A 16,058-nucleotide genomic window follows, 5' to 3' on the forward strand; every position below is an offset into this window, starting at 1 on the left:
CGAGCATAAGCTAGTTTATTATAATAGTATAATCCTATTACAATGTAAAGGATTATTTAAATGATAAGCAAGCTTGGGAATGAGTTGCTTAACGGATTGTGATAGTTCTAATAAGTTTCAATAATTTTGTAAAGCGGTGATAATAAAAAGAATACCCGGCTGAGTTTGTTGTGGGCTCTTCTCAGACCTGGGCGCGTTTGGAACCCTCGTAGCTTTAGTTTTAAGTTTGCGTAATAATTATCACCACTATAATATCTTAGAAATCCAACATCTGACCATTAAAAAGAGTTATTAATTACCTATTTTGAATAAATCATTTGACTTGACTTTTGACTTTTAATTACCTATTTTGAATAAATCATTTGACTTGACTTTTGACTTTTAATACCCCCACATAAGATAAGATAATTCCGTTGTACACAATATCTTAAATGGCACGTCTAAATCTATTGCTACCCCTTTCACAATGTTGCTTGCGGAAAAGGATAGCACTAGATTTAGACCTGTTAATTTAGTTTAGTTTAGAGATTGTGTACAAGAGAATCGGCCTCACTGTTCCATTTAGTGATACTAATGAATCGCAATCCAGTAGGTTATTATAATCTTTTTTTAATGATATAAGTAGGCATGATGTAATGCGCAGACGTACGCATTGGGGTCAAACCTCTGTGGTTTTTACAATGCGTGCTACCTATTATGTGTAATTTTCTCTTGTATGTTAATAATAAATTAAAAAAAAAAAAACACATTTCGACGACGTTAATAAATTACGATATTCGAAACACTCTAACGTCACCACTATAATAGGCTCTCCTTGTATAAAGTAGGAAACTCGTTTCCGACTAATTGATAACCAATGTTTCGTAACCAGCTATGAAATAAGATTTATACTTAAGTCTTTTCGTAACTGGTTATTAATCAAGAACATTTTATCCGGGTTCGCAACGGAATAATATTAAAATTACGTCGTTTCGTAACTGGTTAGGTACTTTATCCGGTATGTTATTACTAACATTTTATCCGGGTTCGTAACAGATTATGAGATTAATGTTTTTTTTTTGTAATTGGTTACTACGAAACGACGTAATTTTAATCTTTTCCCGTTAAGAACCCGTATAAAATATTCTTGATTAATAACCACTAACCAACGTGGACGGAACAGAAAATTTTGCTAAAACCTTAAAGCAAGACAGCTCATGTTTCTTTCACGAGGCAGTTCATTTTTCTTTGACGACCTCCCTGGCGCAATGGTAAGCACTGTGGTCTTATTAGTGGGAGGTCCCGGGTTCGATTACTGGCAGGGGTTTGGAATTTTATAATTTCTCAATTTCTGGTCTGGTCTGGTGGGAGGCTTCGGCCGTAGCTAGTTACCACCCAACCGGCAAAGCCGTGCCGCCAAGCAATTGAGCGTTCCGGTACGATGCCGTGTAGAAACCAAAGGGGCATGGGTTTGATAAAAACTGCCATAGCCCTTCAAGGTTAGCCCGCTTCCATCTTCGACTGCATCATCACTTACCACCAGGTGAGATTGCAGTCAAGGGCTAACTTGTATCTGATTTTTTTTAAAACCTCGAAATCCACCAACACGGCAACGTTGTAAAAACTCATACCAAGCCAAAGTCGCCAGGCCTGTACGAGGCGCCATTTTCAAAAAGTTCCAAAAACCTTGCGCTGTTTTTTTACCCGACTGCGACGAAGCCCAAAGAAGGGTTTTTTTTGTTTTATCCTTTCATAAAAAAGTTTTATAAAACAAAATAATACATGTTTTGCATGGTCCTTTCCATATACTACGCTGTAACTTATAGCATTATAGGGGTTACGTAGGGGTCGAAATTAGGAGTTAGGGGTTAAAATAGCTTATTTACGAGGTTCACTAATCAGTGTGGCTTAAAAAGGTGTCAAATTAGCATAGCCCAAATAGGGGTTACGTTCAAATTAGGAGTTAATTTAGCGTATTTAAGAGTGTTTAAAGGCAAAAATATTTACCTTAATTAACGGTAATTAATATTCCCAGCACACGTTGAGCGTAATTAATAAAGGCTAGCGTACATTAAGGCAATTAATCGCTAAAGCCTGAGACACAGCAAATGCGCGCGTATTTGTGTACTATTTATAATTATTATGGAACTGAATGAAGCACGTCACACTAGCAAGCCTAATCTCCTTGGCGAAGCGATTTTAGAAATGGGAGGTTTTGAGTACGATTCCATGCAGGAATTTATAATTAACTAGATGATACCCGCGAGTTCGTCTGCCTGGATTTAGGTTTTTTTTTAAACCCGTGGGAACCTTTTAATTCATGTCCTTCCCCATAATGTAAGCTAACTCTGTATATTTTTTAATTTAAAATTTTACAAATTAAAAAAATCCATCAAAATCGGTAAAACTGTTGGGCCGTGAAAGCTAGCAGACAGACAGACACACTTTTGCATTATAATATTAGTATCGATAAATTGTTTGAACTAGTGGGAGGCTATCAGCAAAGCCCCAGGAGATTTCTGTTATTATGCCGGTTTGTTACGGTACGATGCCGCGTAGAAGGTAATTTTTAAGAACGTCATTATATTAAATCTACATTATACTAAAGTTTTATTTATGTACAAACGCTGTTCCTAGTATAAACGTTTTCATACAGTTCAAGTTTTATTACAACTTTTACGATCACCGTTGGACAAGATACCGTCGCGCATTGCGTATATTACAGGCTTACAAAAAAATACAAAAAAAGAGTCAAACTCACCGCCAATCCCTCCGAATCCTCTCACGAACTGGCTTCCTTCTTGGCTCTTATCGGTGATGATCTCCAGCGTAGCTCCGAACGACTTGTAGTTGTTAGCGAGCCACTCCAGTAGCGGCTGGCATTCCACTAGCTCGAGCTCCACTCCCGTCTGGCAAGAAAGTGTGTATGGGTTTTAATGTATGCCCCTCAGTAGGTCTTAGAAAGTTGCTGCAACTCTGTGAGGAGTATGCCGGGATGAATGGACTCAGTTACAACTCTAATAAAAGTGTATTCCTTGTTTTCAGGGGAAAAAACAAAATAACTACTTTTAAACCAAAAATACAACTATGTGGTAATCCCCTGAAGCAAGTGACTGAGTTCAAGTATCTCGGACATGTAGTAACCGACAGCCTGAGGGACGACAGTGACATGGAACGTGAGCGCCGGGCTCTGTCGGTCCGAGGCAATATGTTGGCCCGCAGATTTGTGCGATGTACTGGACGGGTAAAGCTGACCTTATTTAGGGCTTACTGCCAGTCATTTTATACGTGCAGTCTGTGGACGAACTACACGCAGCGGACCTACAGTGCCCTGCGGGTTCAATACAACAATGTGCTGAGGGCGGTGTTGAGGAAGCCTCGACACTGCAGTGCGTCGGCAATGTTTGCGGATGCTCGCGTGGATGATTTCTACGCGATCATGCGCAAGCGTGCCGCGTCCATGATGAGCAGGCTGTTGAGGAGTACCAACACTCTCCTCAGCGCATTGTCCATGAAATTGGACAGCCCGCTCTGGAGGTGCTGGAGTGGTGCGCACATAGGCGCAAAGAGACTCCCTCGGGCGTTATAAATAGGATTAGTTTTAATAATAGTAGAATTAGTTGTTAAGTTAAGTTTAAGCTAGTAATAAGTAGGTACTAACATAGGTTAAGGAATTGTTTCTGTACTAACACACAATTATGGGTGTACTTATGCCTGAAATAAAAGTTTATTTATTATTTATTTATTTAATACGCCTCTATAGTGAGACGAGTTTAAAACCCGCAAATTGCTAATGCGCGTGGCCGCCATTTCAGTGACGTAGCACTTAGACTGAAGTTTCAAGCTGATGGTATATTTTTACTTAAGGCGAGTCACCGAGGCGGGCATTTGAATTTAATAAATTATAGAAGTCCTGTTGAAAACCAAAATTTAGCAGGTTCTCTGTAGTACTTAAAGACAAATATTTCCATATAAAAATTATTTGCCAAGTCAGAAATTTTAGTATTAAATAATTCGTTTTAGACTTTTATTTCGGCTTATTTCAAGATTTTATTTGATCGAGTGAAGTACTTCCTATTGTGTATCAAAGTAGCACATTCTTTAGACAATAGAATATATTTTTATTCAAGTAAACTTTTACAATTTTGAATCGTCAAACAGTTTAATGTACATCGGCCATTAGAATGACATTTCGGTTTTGTAGAGCGTTGACTCTGTCACTCATACCTTTATGACTTTTTGTTGGTCTCAACGACAGAGAATGCTCTACAAATCTACTATGTCCTTCTAACTGTCTATGTACATTACTTTCTGCCGCGTACTGTAATGGGTCTAACGCGGTGTCCTGCGTGAGCGACGAATACTACGCGACGCGACCAATTATATGGCAGTCTGCGAAGAGACGCAGGCCGCAAGCACGGTATGCCGTTGAGTTGATCGCGTTCATCGCGTTCGCAGCGTCGCGTCGCGTAGTATTCGTCGCTCACGCAGGACACCAGCACGCTTAACATGCGCACCACGAGAAAATTTTGTCTACGCATTTACTCGTCTTATTTGTATGAAAAAACACGAGATAATGCGTAGACAAAATTTTCTCGCGGGGCGCATGTTAGACCCTCAGGTTAAACTACACAACTCACTTCCTTGTCGGTGAAATGTGACTTGTCCTTCTCTTGTTCGGGCGTCAGGTGTAGGATGGTCTCTTGGTTGGTCGCGTGGGATTTGAGCACGTATCTGAAATTTTTGTTATTTCAAATTTATAAATGTTAAAACGGTACGGTAAAGAGACGGACGGACAGTAATAGGATCCTGTTCTACCCTTTGGGTACGAAACCCTAAAAATTCTCGACAATCACAGATAGATTGAATATTGAAACCGGACGTTAGACTATCTTCACTTACCACCGCGCCCGGTGGATCGCAGTTAAGGCCTATAGTCCGCCACAGGTTGAGATGGCAATCGGGGTATGAGGTTTGTTGTTCTATTTCATGACCGTGCAGCCGTGCACACTGCATAACATAGCTGAACGGCCATCGTGAAATAGAACACGATACATTTTTTTATTTTTTTTATTTGGGACAGTAAACAATTACACAATATGAACAAACTACTATAATAATATAAACAATAGACTAAACTATACATAAAAAAATTTAGACAACTAATAGGTGGGCCGATAATAAAAATATAAATCTTATTTACAAAATAAGGGAGACATTCAATACAGAAAAACATACAATACATTCATCTAAATATATAAAAGGTGAACGTTTCGCGTAGCACTATATCACTTTTATATTACGATACTGTTATTAAATACACAATTGAGATGTTTCTATTCGTTTTATTTCATTAATTAACAAAGTTCACAAAGTTCCTTAACCCACACATGACATTTTTGACATAAGCAAAAACTTTTTACATTTGATATTTTTCACTCGCCTTACGGCTCTGGGTTCTAGCTATGAGTTTATTAACATAGTCCGACATGCCGCCCACCAAGGACACCTAAGGTGTCCTTAAATTCACAATCATCAGATACATAAGAGAAGATAAGAAAACAACAAAATACATAGATAAATCTAAAAACATGAAACTTTAACTAAATTGAATGAAAACACAATGAACCTTCACAAGCAATCACAATACAATTCATTTTAGTTAGTCTGTTACTGGCAAAACGCACAATTTTGAAACAGGTCTTTTAAATTTAGATCCTTTACACTTCAAAGTTACTACTCTAGTTATTTGATCTGGACCAGGGTGTTTAGACTCTATTCTACCAAGTAACCATTTGGACGGAGGGAGATCATCTTCCTTCACTAAAACAATGTCACCTACATTAGGCTCGGGAATAATCTTAGTCCATTTATATCTATTATGTAGAGTACTAAGATACTCCTGAGACCACTTTCGCCAAAACTGCTGAACCATTTTTTGTGTCATCTGCCACCTTCTTAAATTACTGACTTTACAGTTTTCATATTTATGATCCGGCACGGTCAGTAGGGGTTCACCAATCAAGAAATGACCTGGAGTCAGGGGCGAGGAGTCTGCTTGATTTGATGGCAACCTATACATGGGGCGAGAATTGAGGCATGCCTCAATTTGCGCCAGAACAGTAGATAACTCTTCAAAAGTCAAAGTGCTTCCGTCCAGAACCCGTTTTAGATGGTACTTCGTGGAGCGCACTCCTCCCTCCCACAATCCCCCAAAATTTGGAGCCCGTGGGGGAATGAAATGCCACTCCGTGCCATTGTTAGCTAGAGACGCAGCAACTTCACTCATCACCGTGGAATCTTCTGCCTGAAACAATTTACGCAGCTCTTTGGCAGCTTTGACAAAATTCGTACCATTATCGCTCCAAACTTCCTGGCAATTTCCTCGGCGCGCCACAAATCGTCTAAATGCGGCCAGGAAACCTTCACTGGTTAAATCTGTAACCGCCTCCAGATGAATCGCCTTTGTAGACATGCAAATAAAAAGGCAAATGTATCCCTTATAACTTTTGCAACCTCTACCCTTTGACATCCTGATATTCACAGGGCCGGCGTAGTCCACACCACTCTTACTAAAAGGCCTACTTGGTTGGACTCTCGAACTTGGTAGTTCTCCCATGAATGGATGTTGGTGAGAGGAACTATATCGAGTGCATCTAAGACATTTCTTAATGTGTTGCCGTACTAAACCTTTAGCATTTATAATCCAAAACTTTGAGCGAATGTAATTTAACGTTAACTGTGGACCTCCATGCAGTGTCTCTTCATGTGCGTTGGCCACTATAAGCTTGGATATATGATGTCCATAAGGTAGGATGATTGGATGTTTGGTGTCATAATCCTCCCTACTTTGTTGAATACGTCCTCTAACTCTCATAACTCCGTCCTTGTCCAAAAGGGGACACAAGGAAAAGGTATTACTGGTTCTCTTTACAGATTTATCTTTAAGTAATTGAGTTATTTCTTCTTGAAAAGCACTTGCTTGACACTGCTTTATGCACATTGTGGTAGCCTCGTCTAGTTCCCTTGCTGTAAGATGAGTTGAAAATTGTGTATTTTTATTCCTCAATTTTGAGATAAATCTTTTACAATACGCTATGACTCTGATTAACTTCTTCAATGAAGAGTATTTATCCCACACTGCCATAGGTTGAACTGTATCCGCAGTTACCATGTGTGACTTAACTTGCTTTTCTTCCAAGTGAGTGTCTGTAGTAACATTACTAGAAACTGGAATACTATCCTCCCGCAGCCACTGAGGTCCCTGCATCCAAAATTGCTGTTGACTCATCAATTCTTCTGGAGTAAGACCCCGAGAAGCCATGTCTGCAGGATTATCTCCAGACTGCACGTGGCTCCACTGATCATTGTTGAGTACATTTAAAATCTCGGTGACTCTGTTGGCTACAAATGTCTTCCAACGGTTTGGTTCTCCTTTCAACCAGGCCAAAACAATTGTTGAATCAGTCCATGCAAACAATTTCGCTTGGGGTATATTAAGCACCGTGGACACTTCTGAAAGTAACTTAGCAAGTAACACCGCACCGCAAAGCTCCAAGCGTGGTGTCGAAACTTGCTTCACCGGCGCCACCTTGGTTCGTGCTGCTACTAACTGTACGTCATGAACACCGGCTTCATCAACCACTCTCAGGTAAGTTACTGCTGCATAGGCACTATTGGAGGCGTCACAGAATCCATGAAGTTCGACGCTTGCAGAGTCACAAACACCAATCCATCTAGAAATTTCAAAACTGTTCAATAAAGGTAAGCTGGTTCTGTATTTAATCCATTCATCTAAAAGACTCCGTGGTACTTCCTCATCCCATGAAAGACCTTTCAGCCACAGCTTCTGCATATATATCTTCGCTTGAATAACAACCGGAGCGATCCAACCCAATGGATCATATAGGCGAGATATATCAGATAAAATAACTCGTTTAGTTACTGACTTGGGTTGCTTCGGTAAATTTACCGTGTATTGAAAAACATCCTTAGTAGCATTCCAAGAGAGACCTAAAATTTTTACCACTTCATCATTTGTGTTGAAACTTTTAGTTATTTTCGCATTACTATGAATAAGCTCCATTAATTTAGAGCTATTACTCATCCATTTCTGAAGCTCAAATCCTCCCTTTCGCAAAAGACCAACCATCTGATGATAGATTTCCAAAGCTTCCTCATCATTTTTGCAACCCGATAGACAGTCGTCCATATAAAAGTCTTTTGCTACGATTTCAGCTGCCAGGGGAAAGGCGTGACCTTCATCTTTTGCAATTTGTTGAAGAGTCTTAACCGCTAGATACGGTGCTGATGCTACTCCGAATGTGACTCTTAACATCCTATAGATTCCTATGTCACTGTCCGGTTTCTCGCGCCATAACAAGCGCTGATAGTCGGTGTCTGCCTTATCAACCAAAATTTGGCGATACATCTTGATAACATCAGCCGTGAAACAGATAACATGAGTCCTCCACCTCATGATGAGGTGGCGCAAGTCTGGTTGTAATCTAGGACCCACTAACAAGTCATCGTTTAATGATTTTCCATGGATTCCCTTGCAGGCAGCGTCAAAAACTATTCTAACCTTAGAAGTAGTTTTGTCATTCCGAATCACCGCATGATGAGGCAAATAAACACAGTTAGGCTTTTCTATTTCTGCCTCTTCAGTAATACACTCCATGTGATTTGAGTTTATATAATCATTCATTGCTTTAGTGTATTCTTCCTTCAAGAAGTGATTTTTCTCAAATTTCTTCTCTAAAGACTTTAATCTTCTCTCCGCAATACTCTTCAATTCTCCATACTGACTCTTTGGATCTGCTTCCCTAAAAGGTAGCTTAACACAGTAACGACCACTGCCATCCCTAGTAGTTCTTGAACTGTAATACGCTTCACACATCTCATCTTCTTTCGACATCAGCTCCTTCGGTACCTCAGTCTCGAGCTCCCAGAACCTACGAAGTAATGTATTAATAGAGTCATCTTGAATGTGCATACTGATAATATTATTGAAGCAATTATCTGGTGAGTCTAACACACGACCAGATAGAATCCAACCGAACAATGTATTTTGAGCAGTCAAGGTGCCCTCTGGATTCCTCCTCAAACCATCAACTAGAATTTGACCGTAAATCTCTGCCCCCAACAACACATCTATTCCTTGAGGCTTTCCGTAGTCCGGATCAGCTAATGGTAAGTGTAACATTTCAGGCCAATCAGTAATTTTAATCTGGTATGCAGGTAATGTGGATGACAATTTTGTTAAAACATAAGCTTGAATATTAAAATTACATGAGTTATGAATAGACTGTATTTTAAAAGTAACCATATATTTGATTTCCATACTAAGTTGATCTCCCCCCAGACCTGAAACTAAACCCTTGACAGGTTGTTTTCGGAGCCCCAATAATTGTACCGCATGCTCTGAAATGAATGAGGCCTGAGAACCCTGATCCAGTAACGCCCTAAGTGTATAACTACTTCTACGACAATCAACCTTAATTAAAGCCGTAGCCAGCATTACATGGCCAGTTAAACAGTTTGAATTGTTAGCAAAATGTGTAGCGATTTTAGTAATGTCCTGCTCACTTCCCTTTGTATCACTTTGTTCCATAGAAACATCTTGTGGCACTGCCTCGAGCCCGCCACTCGTGCTTGCAGCCTTAGTGGCACAGCTCGTAGTCCCTTGAGGGTGTAAAAGCGAGTGATGTCGACGGGAGCACCGCTTACAAACTGTGTTTCTTCTGCACCGATAAACCGGGTGATTATCCCCCAAACAATTGAAACAAAGCCTCTTCTTTTCCACAAATTCCCGCCGTGCTGTGTAACCCGTCTTACTAAATTCCTTGCACTGATACAATAAATGATTTTCTAAGCAGAAGGGGCATTGTGTAGCTGTAACCGTAAATGCCTTTGGTTTCTCAACCTTCTCTTTGGTGTTCTCCCTTCTCACTGGCTCTAAAAACTCAAGCGCTCTGAATCTAGACTCCAGAAATGATTTGAATTCCACAAGTGTAGGTAAAACATCTGAATGATTACTAATTTTCTGTTCCCATTGTTTTCTAGATTCAGTGTCTAACTTTAGCGCAGTGAGATGAATGATAAGTATATCCCAAGAAGAAACATCCACTCCAATATTTGAAAGTGCATTAAGACAGTCGCTCGTTGTATCTAGTATTTGCTTCACCCCGTGTGAGGATTCCGTTGAGCATGCCTTTTGTCCCACTAATCTAGTTAATATGCTATTAGCTATGTATCGCTTATTGTTATATCTTGATTTTAGTAGTGTCCAACATTGTTCATAGTTGCTCGCTGTAATGGGTATATGCCGCAGTAGTTGTTCCGCTTCATTAGAAAGGTGTGTTTTCAAGTAATGTAACCTCTCTACGTCAGTTAATGATGAATTTTCATGAATAAGGGACTCAAAAAGATCATGAAACGTAGGCCATTCCATATATTTCCCAGAAAAGGTGGGCAAAGTTATTTTAGGTAATTTTATACTATGATTTTCTCCATTGGCACTACTACTATTGAAAGAACTATCATTTTGTCGTCTCACAGTAAAACTCTCAAGCTTTTCTTTTAATTCTGTCTTAAATTCTAAATAAAACTCCTCTAAATTTCCAAATACATCCTGGCTGAAGTAATCATTTGTTACAGCGCTTCTATTTCTAATCAACTCCACATGATTTTTGGTAAAATTATTATATTTAGACTCTAAAGCTTGCAATCTAGTTTCAATGTACTGACGAGTTAATCTTTCCTTTGAACACTTTTTGTAATTTGTTCTTAGTTTGTCTATTTGTGACCTTAACTCTTCCTGGACTTGAACAAGATCCATTGTAACCTCACTTTAGCGTAATTTTTACTTTCTTCAGAATTCCGATGTTTGTTTCACAAAGAATTCGGTTCGATTTAGGACCATGAACGTTTCGCGTAGCACTATATCACTTTTATATTACGATACTGTTATTAAATACACAATTGAGATGTTTCTATTCGTTTTATTTCATTAATTAACAAAGTTCACAAAGTTCCTTAACCCACACATGACATTTTTGACATAAGCAAAAACTTTTTACATTTGATATTTTTCACTCGCCTTACGGCTCTGGGTTCTAGCTATGAGTTTATTAACATAGTCCGACAAAAGGAAAAGGTGAGTGACTGACTGGCTGACTGATTTACTGATCTATCAACGCACAGCTCAAACTACTGGACGAATTGGGCTGAAATTTGGCATGCAGATAGCTATTATGACGTAGGCATCCGCTAATAAAGGATTATTGAAAATTCAACCCTTAAGGGGGTGAAATAGGGGTTCGAAATTTCTCTAGTCCAATCGGACGAAGTCGCGAGCATAAGCTAGTTATACAAAATGACTTCTCACGCGCCATTTTAATTCTATGGGTCAACTGTCATCAAAAGTAGGTACGGTTCACCTTTAAAAGACTAAAATCGTACTTTTCACATGACATTTGATACAGGCGCGTGAGCACTCATTTTTTACACATTACACCATGTAATCGAAAAAAAAGATTAGTAGACTTACCGCTGAATGTCGAGGTTCTCCCAGCAGATGAGTGTTTCGACGGCGCCCAGTTCGAGAGCGCGGAGGGTGTCGTCCACGCCGAAGCAGTACTTGCCCGTGTCCTGGAAACAACGAGAAAACTAACTATTAGGAGGGATCTATCTTACACCGCGCCCGTGGGGCACGGGTCTAAGAACAGGGAATAATCATCAGAGATTAGAATAGGGGGACCTATTTTGCACAGTGCCGGGCACGGATCAAGGAACAGGGGATTATCATGAAAGAATGAAGAATGTAAGAAGATGAAAATCATATATTTTTCTATCACCGCACTTGTATTATTTCTAGGTCACAAGAACATAGTGAACTGTAAGTACGTGTTAGAATAAACTAAGGACAGTTATTGGACTGTAAATTAGATTTAAAAATTAATCATAAGTAGAAGTTTAAGCTAGAATAATATTACTTATTAGCCCATAGGCTAGATGGTAGTAGTAATAAAGCTGCCATTTTATAATGGTGCTTTATGGTAGGAAAAAAAAAAACTTGTATTTGCCGCCTTTTGAAATGGAAGTCACGTGATCTGTTGCGGGACAGCCATCTTGAGTCGATTGTATAAATACGGGTGCTTGATGGTTTTTAAGCTAGTCTCGTTCCGACTCGAGACTCGACCGACTATTAAATGCTTTTTGTGTTTAGGTCGCCATTTTGACTGAGTGGTTGCAATAGCAATTATTCTGCCATAATCAAGTTAATACTGCAGTTAGGTTATTATAAAAGGTAATAAGGCACTGCGCGTCGTAACTAATATTTAACTTCACTTCTGGTATGTTTATTTTTCTCGTAATCTTTATCATCGAAAGAAATTATGGTATAGTAATTTTAATAACTAATGCGAAGTAGGTACAGTTTTTTTTAAACGAAATAGGCATGCTCTTGACTGCAATCACACCAATAATGATACAACAGATTATCAGGGTGGATCTATCTTACACCGCGCCCATGGGGCACGGGTCAAAGAACAGGGAATAATCATCAGAGAATAGTATAGGGGGACCTATTTTGCACCGTGCCGGGCACGGGTCAAAGAACAGGGAATTATCATAAAAGAATAGGGATGAAAATCAAATATTTTTCTCTTAATCTTCATCATCGAAAGAAATTATGGTATAATATTTTTTTCAACACACTTGCTCATAAAGTGGCTCTAATTTCACCGCAATCAGGCACATAATGACACCCATAATCAATTTTCATTGCTATTATTCACGGTTACAGTATGTGTTTTAAACTTGTCTATGATAATATTAGTCTATAGTCTATACTCTATAGTATGACGAAAATAAACGAAAGCCCTTGTCTATGGCAGACCAATGGACGACGACGTACTTCATTTACTATCCCTAACTTTTAACAAAACTAAAAGTATAACATGGTGTCAGAAGAAGTGTCCGGTGAAAATTAAAAACCGAAGAGAATAAAACACGATTTCAAGAATAAAGAGTCAAAGAGACCAATTCAAAAGAGACGCCACCACTGACAACTACGAAGACATCCGACAGCATGGCGGACGTACAATCACCATCTTCTCTTATCAACAATGTGGAGAAATTAAATATAAACTCTTCCATGTAGAATGGAACCACTTTGCCAAAAATCTAAAAATATTTATGCGGGCGAACAACTTTGAAAACGGAACAGAGGCACGTAAGGTCGCCATCTTGTGTTAGCGTGCATTTGATTCTTTAAATGTGGACATCGATAAAATTACCTTTGAAGAGCTACTCAAACAGTTCGAGGAATATTTTCTACCAAAAGTTAGCATCACCATGGAAAGACATAAACAGAAGACAAGGTCAAAATGAGGACATAGCATCTTATGCTACAGACATTAAGAACATAGGCCTCCAGTGTGGTTTTAAAGAACTGCGTGATAATATCCTAAAAGATGTCTTCTCATGGAACCTAAACAGCAATTACAATAGAAACAAACGTTTTATCTTTCAGTGACTTCCAGAAATTAAATATATCGTCAGACATTTTACAAAAAAGTAACTTGTAGTTACTTTTTTGCTTATTACATTTAGTGGTGAAATCATTCCAACAGTAGGTCTGTGTATTTTACCTATTATTCATAATAATCCGCCTTATGAATTAACATTTCATATTGTCGACTTGTCATGTAAAAAGATTTATTGGTCACGAGACATGTAAAATATTAAAATTAATTAAAAGAATTCACATTGTCTTTCAGTCAAATTTAGAGCAAACAGATATCTTTTCTAAATATGCTGACTTATTTGAAGGTATGGGTTGTTTAAAAGATTATGAAGCCCATCTTGTCCTAAAACCCGATGTAATTCCTTCAATTGATCCTTGTTGGAAAGTTCCATTCCTATCCTTTTCCAGGTTCCCTAGAAGCGAGGTGTTAAAAAACCAAGAAAAGGTGCAGGAAATAACAAGAACAAGTTAAAAGTGAAATATTCCTCGTCTTCTGAAAGCAATGCTGAAAATGATGATAAGACAGGTAATTCAGAAGATGTTTCAGACGAAGACATTAACAAATGCATAGAATGCACAGAAGATTATTACAAAACACAATCCTCTGAAGATTACATTCAATGTACATCTTGCTTAGGTTGGTTACCCCCTTGTGTAATCGTTCCGGCCGTAAAGCAAAGAGAAAAGTTGTTCAAAAGTAGACTGGAGGAAGAAATAATTCACCGTTTGTGATATTTATTACTAGTCTGATTGGGTCTCATAGATTTAAAAATTGTTACTTTATTATTACTTTTCTGTTAGTTTTCTTTATATTTTTGTTAGTAGATAGTAGTATCTACTTATTTTTTGTTTTACAGTACTTTAAAAAAAGTGGGGCGTATTACCTAGTTTTACCCTATTATTTCCTTCACAAGTGTAATGAAAAACGTCGTATGACACACACGTGTGTATTGATACACTAACTAAATAGGCATGCCAGATACAAAATTCACGATTCGGCGCAATAACAGCTGATTTTTGGACAGATCAATTCAGACGTCGCAATTATATAACTTGCACTTATTGTTCGCGCCGCTAAGGAGTCCTGTGTGTGTGCATGTGTGTGCAGTGCACAGACATCTCCAAATACGAACCCCGACTTTTCGAGAAATCTTGTACTCGCACGCCGGGCGTGCGCTAGTCTAATTTCAGATCTCAGAGCAGTCACTTATAACCTGTTGTATATCTTTAATTACAAGCAATGTTCATAAAGTAGAAGTTTTATTTACTGAACCACATTCACGAGGAGGACATCGAAGTCCCCAACATTTACTGGCGACCGTGACAGAACTCGAACCTGCAATCTTCGGATACTTATCATTTCATATCACAAGAAATGCAACTTTTGAAATACACGCTGGCTACCAAACAAGTTACTGAAAAACATACAGGCTTAAAAATTAAAGAGTAAATTCGGGATATTTTGTGTACTTTCCAAATACCACAAAAATATATTGTCCTGGTTACCGTACTCTGAAAAGAACTGCAAGTTTACCGAATGTGCAAAATCCGCAATAACAGCAGATTTATGGACAGATCAATGCAGACGTCGCAATTATATAACTTGCACTTATCATTACATATCACAACAAATGCAACTTTTGAAATTCACGCTGGCTACCAAACAAGTTACTGAAATAGGCTTAAAAATTAAAGAGGAAATACAGGATATTTTGCGCACTTTCCAAATATCACAAAAATTTATTTTCCTGGTTACAAACTCTGGCAGTAATATGATATCATATCGTCGGTTCGATTCTCGGTCAAATACAAATAGTGATACAAAGTGTTCGTGTGGCGAGTTCCATTCTAATTCCCAGATGTGTCCAGCGAAGTTAATAAAGTGTTTTTTGTGCAATCAGAAGGGTCATAAAATTTTTTTTGTCCGTTAAAAGCTACTACTACGGCAGTAATACGATATGATATCACTATCGAGCAGCTGGTTGTTTCATTACAAAAGAGCTGCAGGTTCACTGCATATGCAAAATCATCTGTCTTGTTCAGGCTTTGCATAATTTGGTCACCGTTAATGGTATTCAGAATACTGACGAGGTTCTTCAGTTAATAAACAAATGCAAGCAAGTAATCAAACATTTGAGGTACAGAGCTCCTATTTGGCCTTATTTTAAGTCTGAAATGTAAAATTATATTATCTGTAACGCTGTTGATTACAAATAAATGAATAAAAATAAAAATAAAATTAGAAGCCGCAGCCAATAAAAAACAATGTGATTTGCTTTCATCTTTAGAAGAAATTGGCGAGCATTTAGAGCACATAGATGAAGAGGTTTTTAGTGAATCTGTTAACATTGAAAGCCCTTTATTATCAACAAATATCAGAACCAGTGCAGAACCACCGGAAGACGCAGTGTTGGAAGACCTCCAACTAGGTGGACGGACGACATCAGACAAGTCGCAGGGAGCCGCTGGATTCAGGCGGCGCAAGACCGTGGCGTGTGGAAGTCCCTACAAGAGACCTATGTCCAGCATTGGACGTTTATCGGTTGAT

At 38.6% G+C, this 16,058-nt stretch overlaps 2 protein-coding genes across 3 annotated transcripts in view; one reads left to right on the forward strand and one right to left on the reverse strand.

Annotated features, from left to right (window-relative positions):
- LOC117994453 (E3 SUMO-protein ligase ZBED1-like) overlaps nt 1-16,058 on the forward strand; it is a 318,547-nt gene that overhangs the window by 280,186 nt on the left and 22,303 nt on the right. The window lies entirely within an intron of this gene.
- The window catches only part of eRF1 (eukaryotic release factor 1), a 59,185-nt gene that overhangs the window by 14,144 nt on the left and 28,983 nt on the right, over nt 1-16,058 (reverse strand). For both annotated transcript variants that reach the window (XM_034982363.2, XM_034982364.2), the window contains exons 6-8: nt 11,531-11,631; nt 4,620-4,713; nt 2,741-2,888 (exon numbers count right to left, since the gene is read on the reverse strand). In XM_034982363.2, coding sequence (XP_034838254.1) covers nt 2,741-2,888; nt 4,620-4,713; nt 11,531-11,631 — 343 coding nt within the window. The remainder of the gene's footprint in view (nt 1-2,740; nt 2,889-4,619; nt 4,714-11,530; nt 11,632-16,058) is intronic.

This window comes from Maniola hyperantus, chromosome 26, assembly GCF_902806685.2.
Source record: "Maniola hyperantus chromosome 26, iAphHyp1.2, whole genome shotgun sequence".
Classification (NCBI taxonomy): Eukaryota; Metazoa; Arthropoda; class Insecta; order Lepidoptera; family Nymphalidae; genus Maniola; species Maniola hyperantus.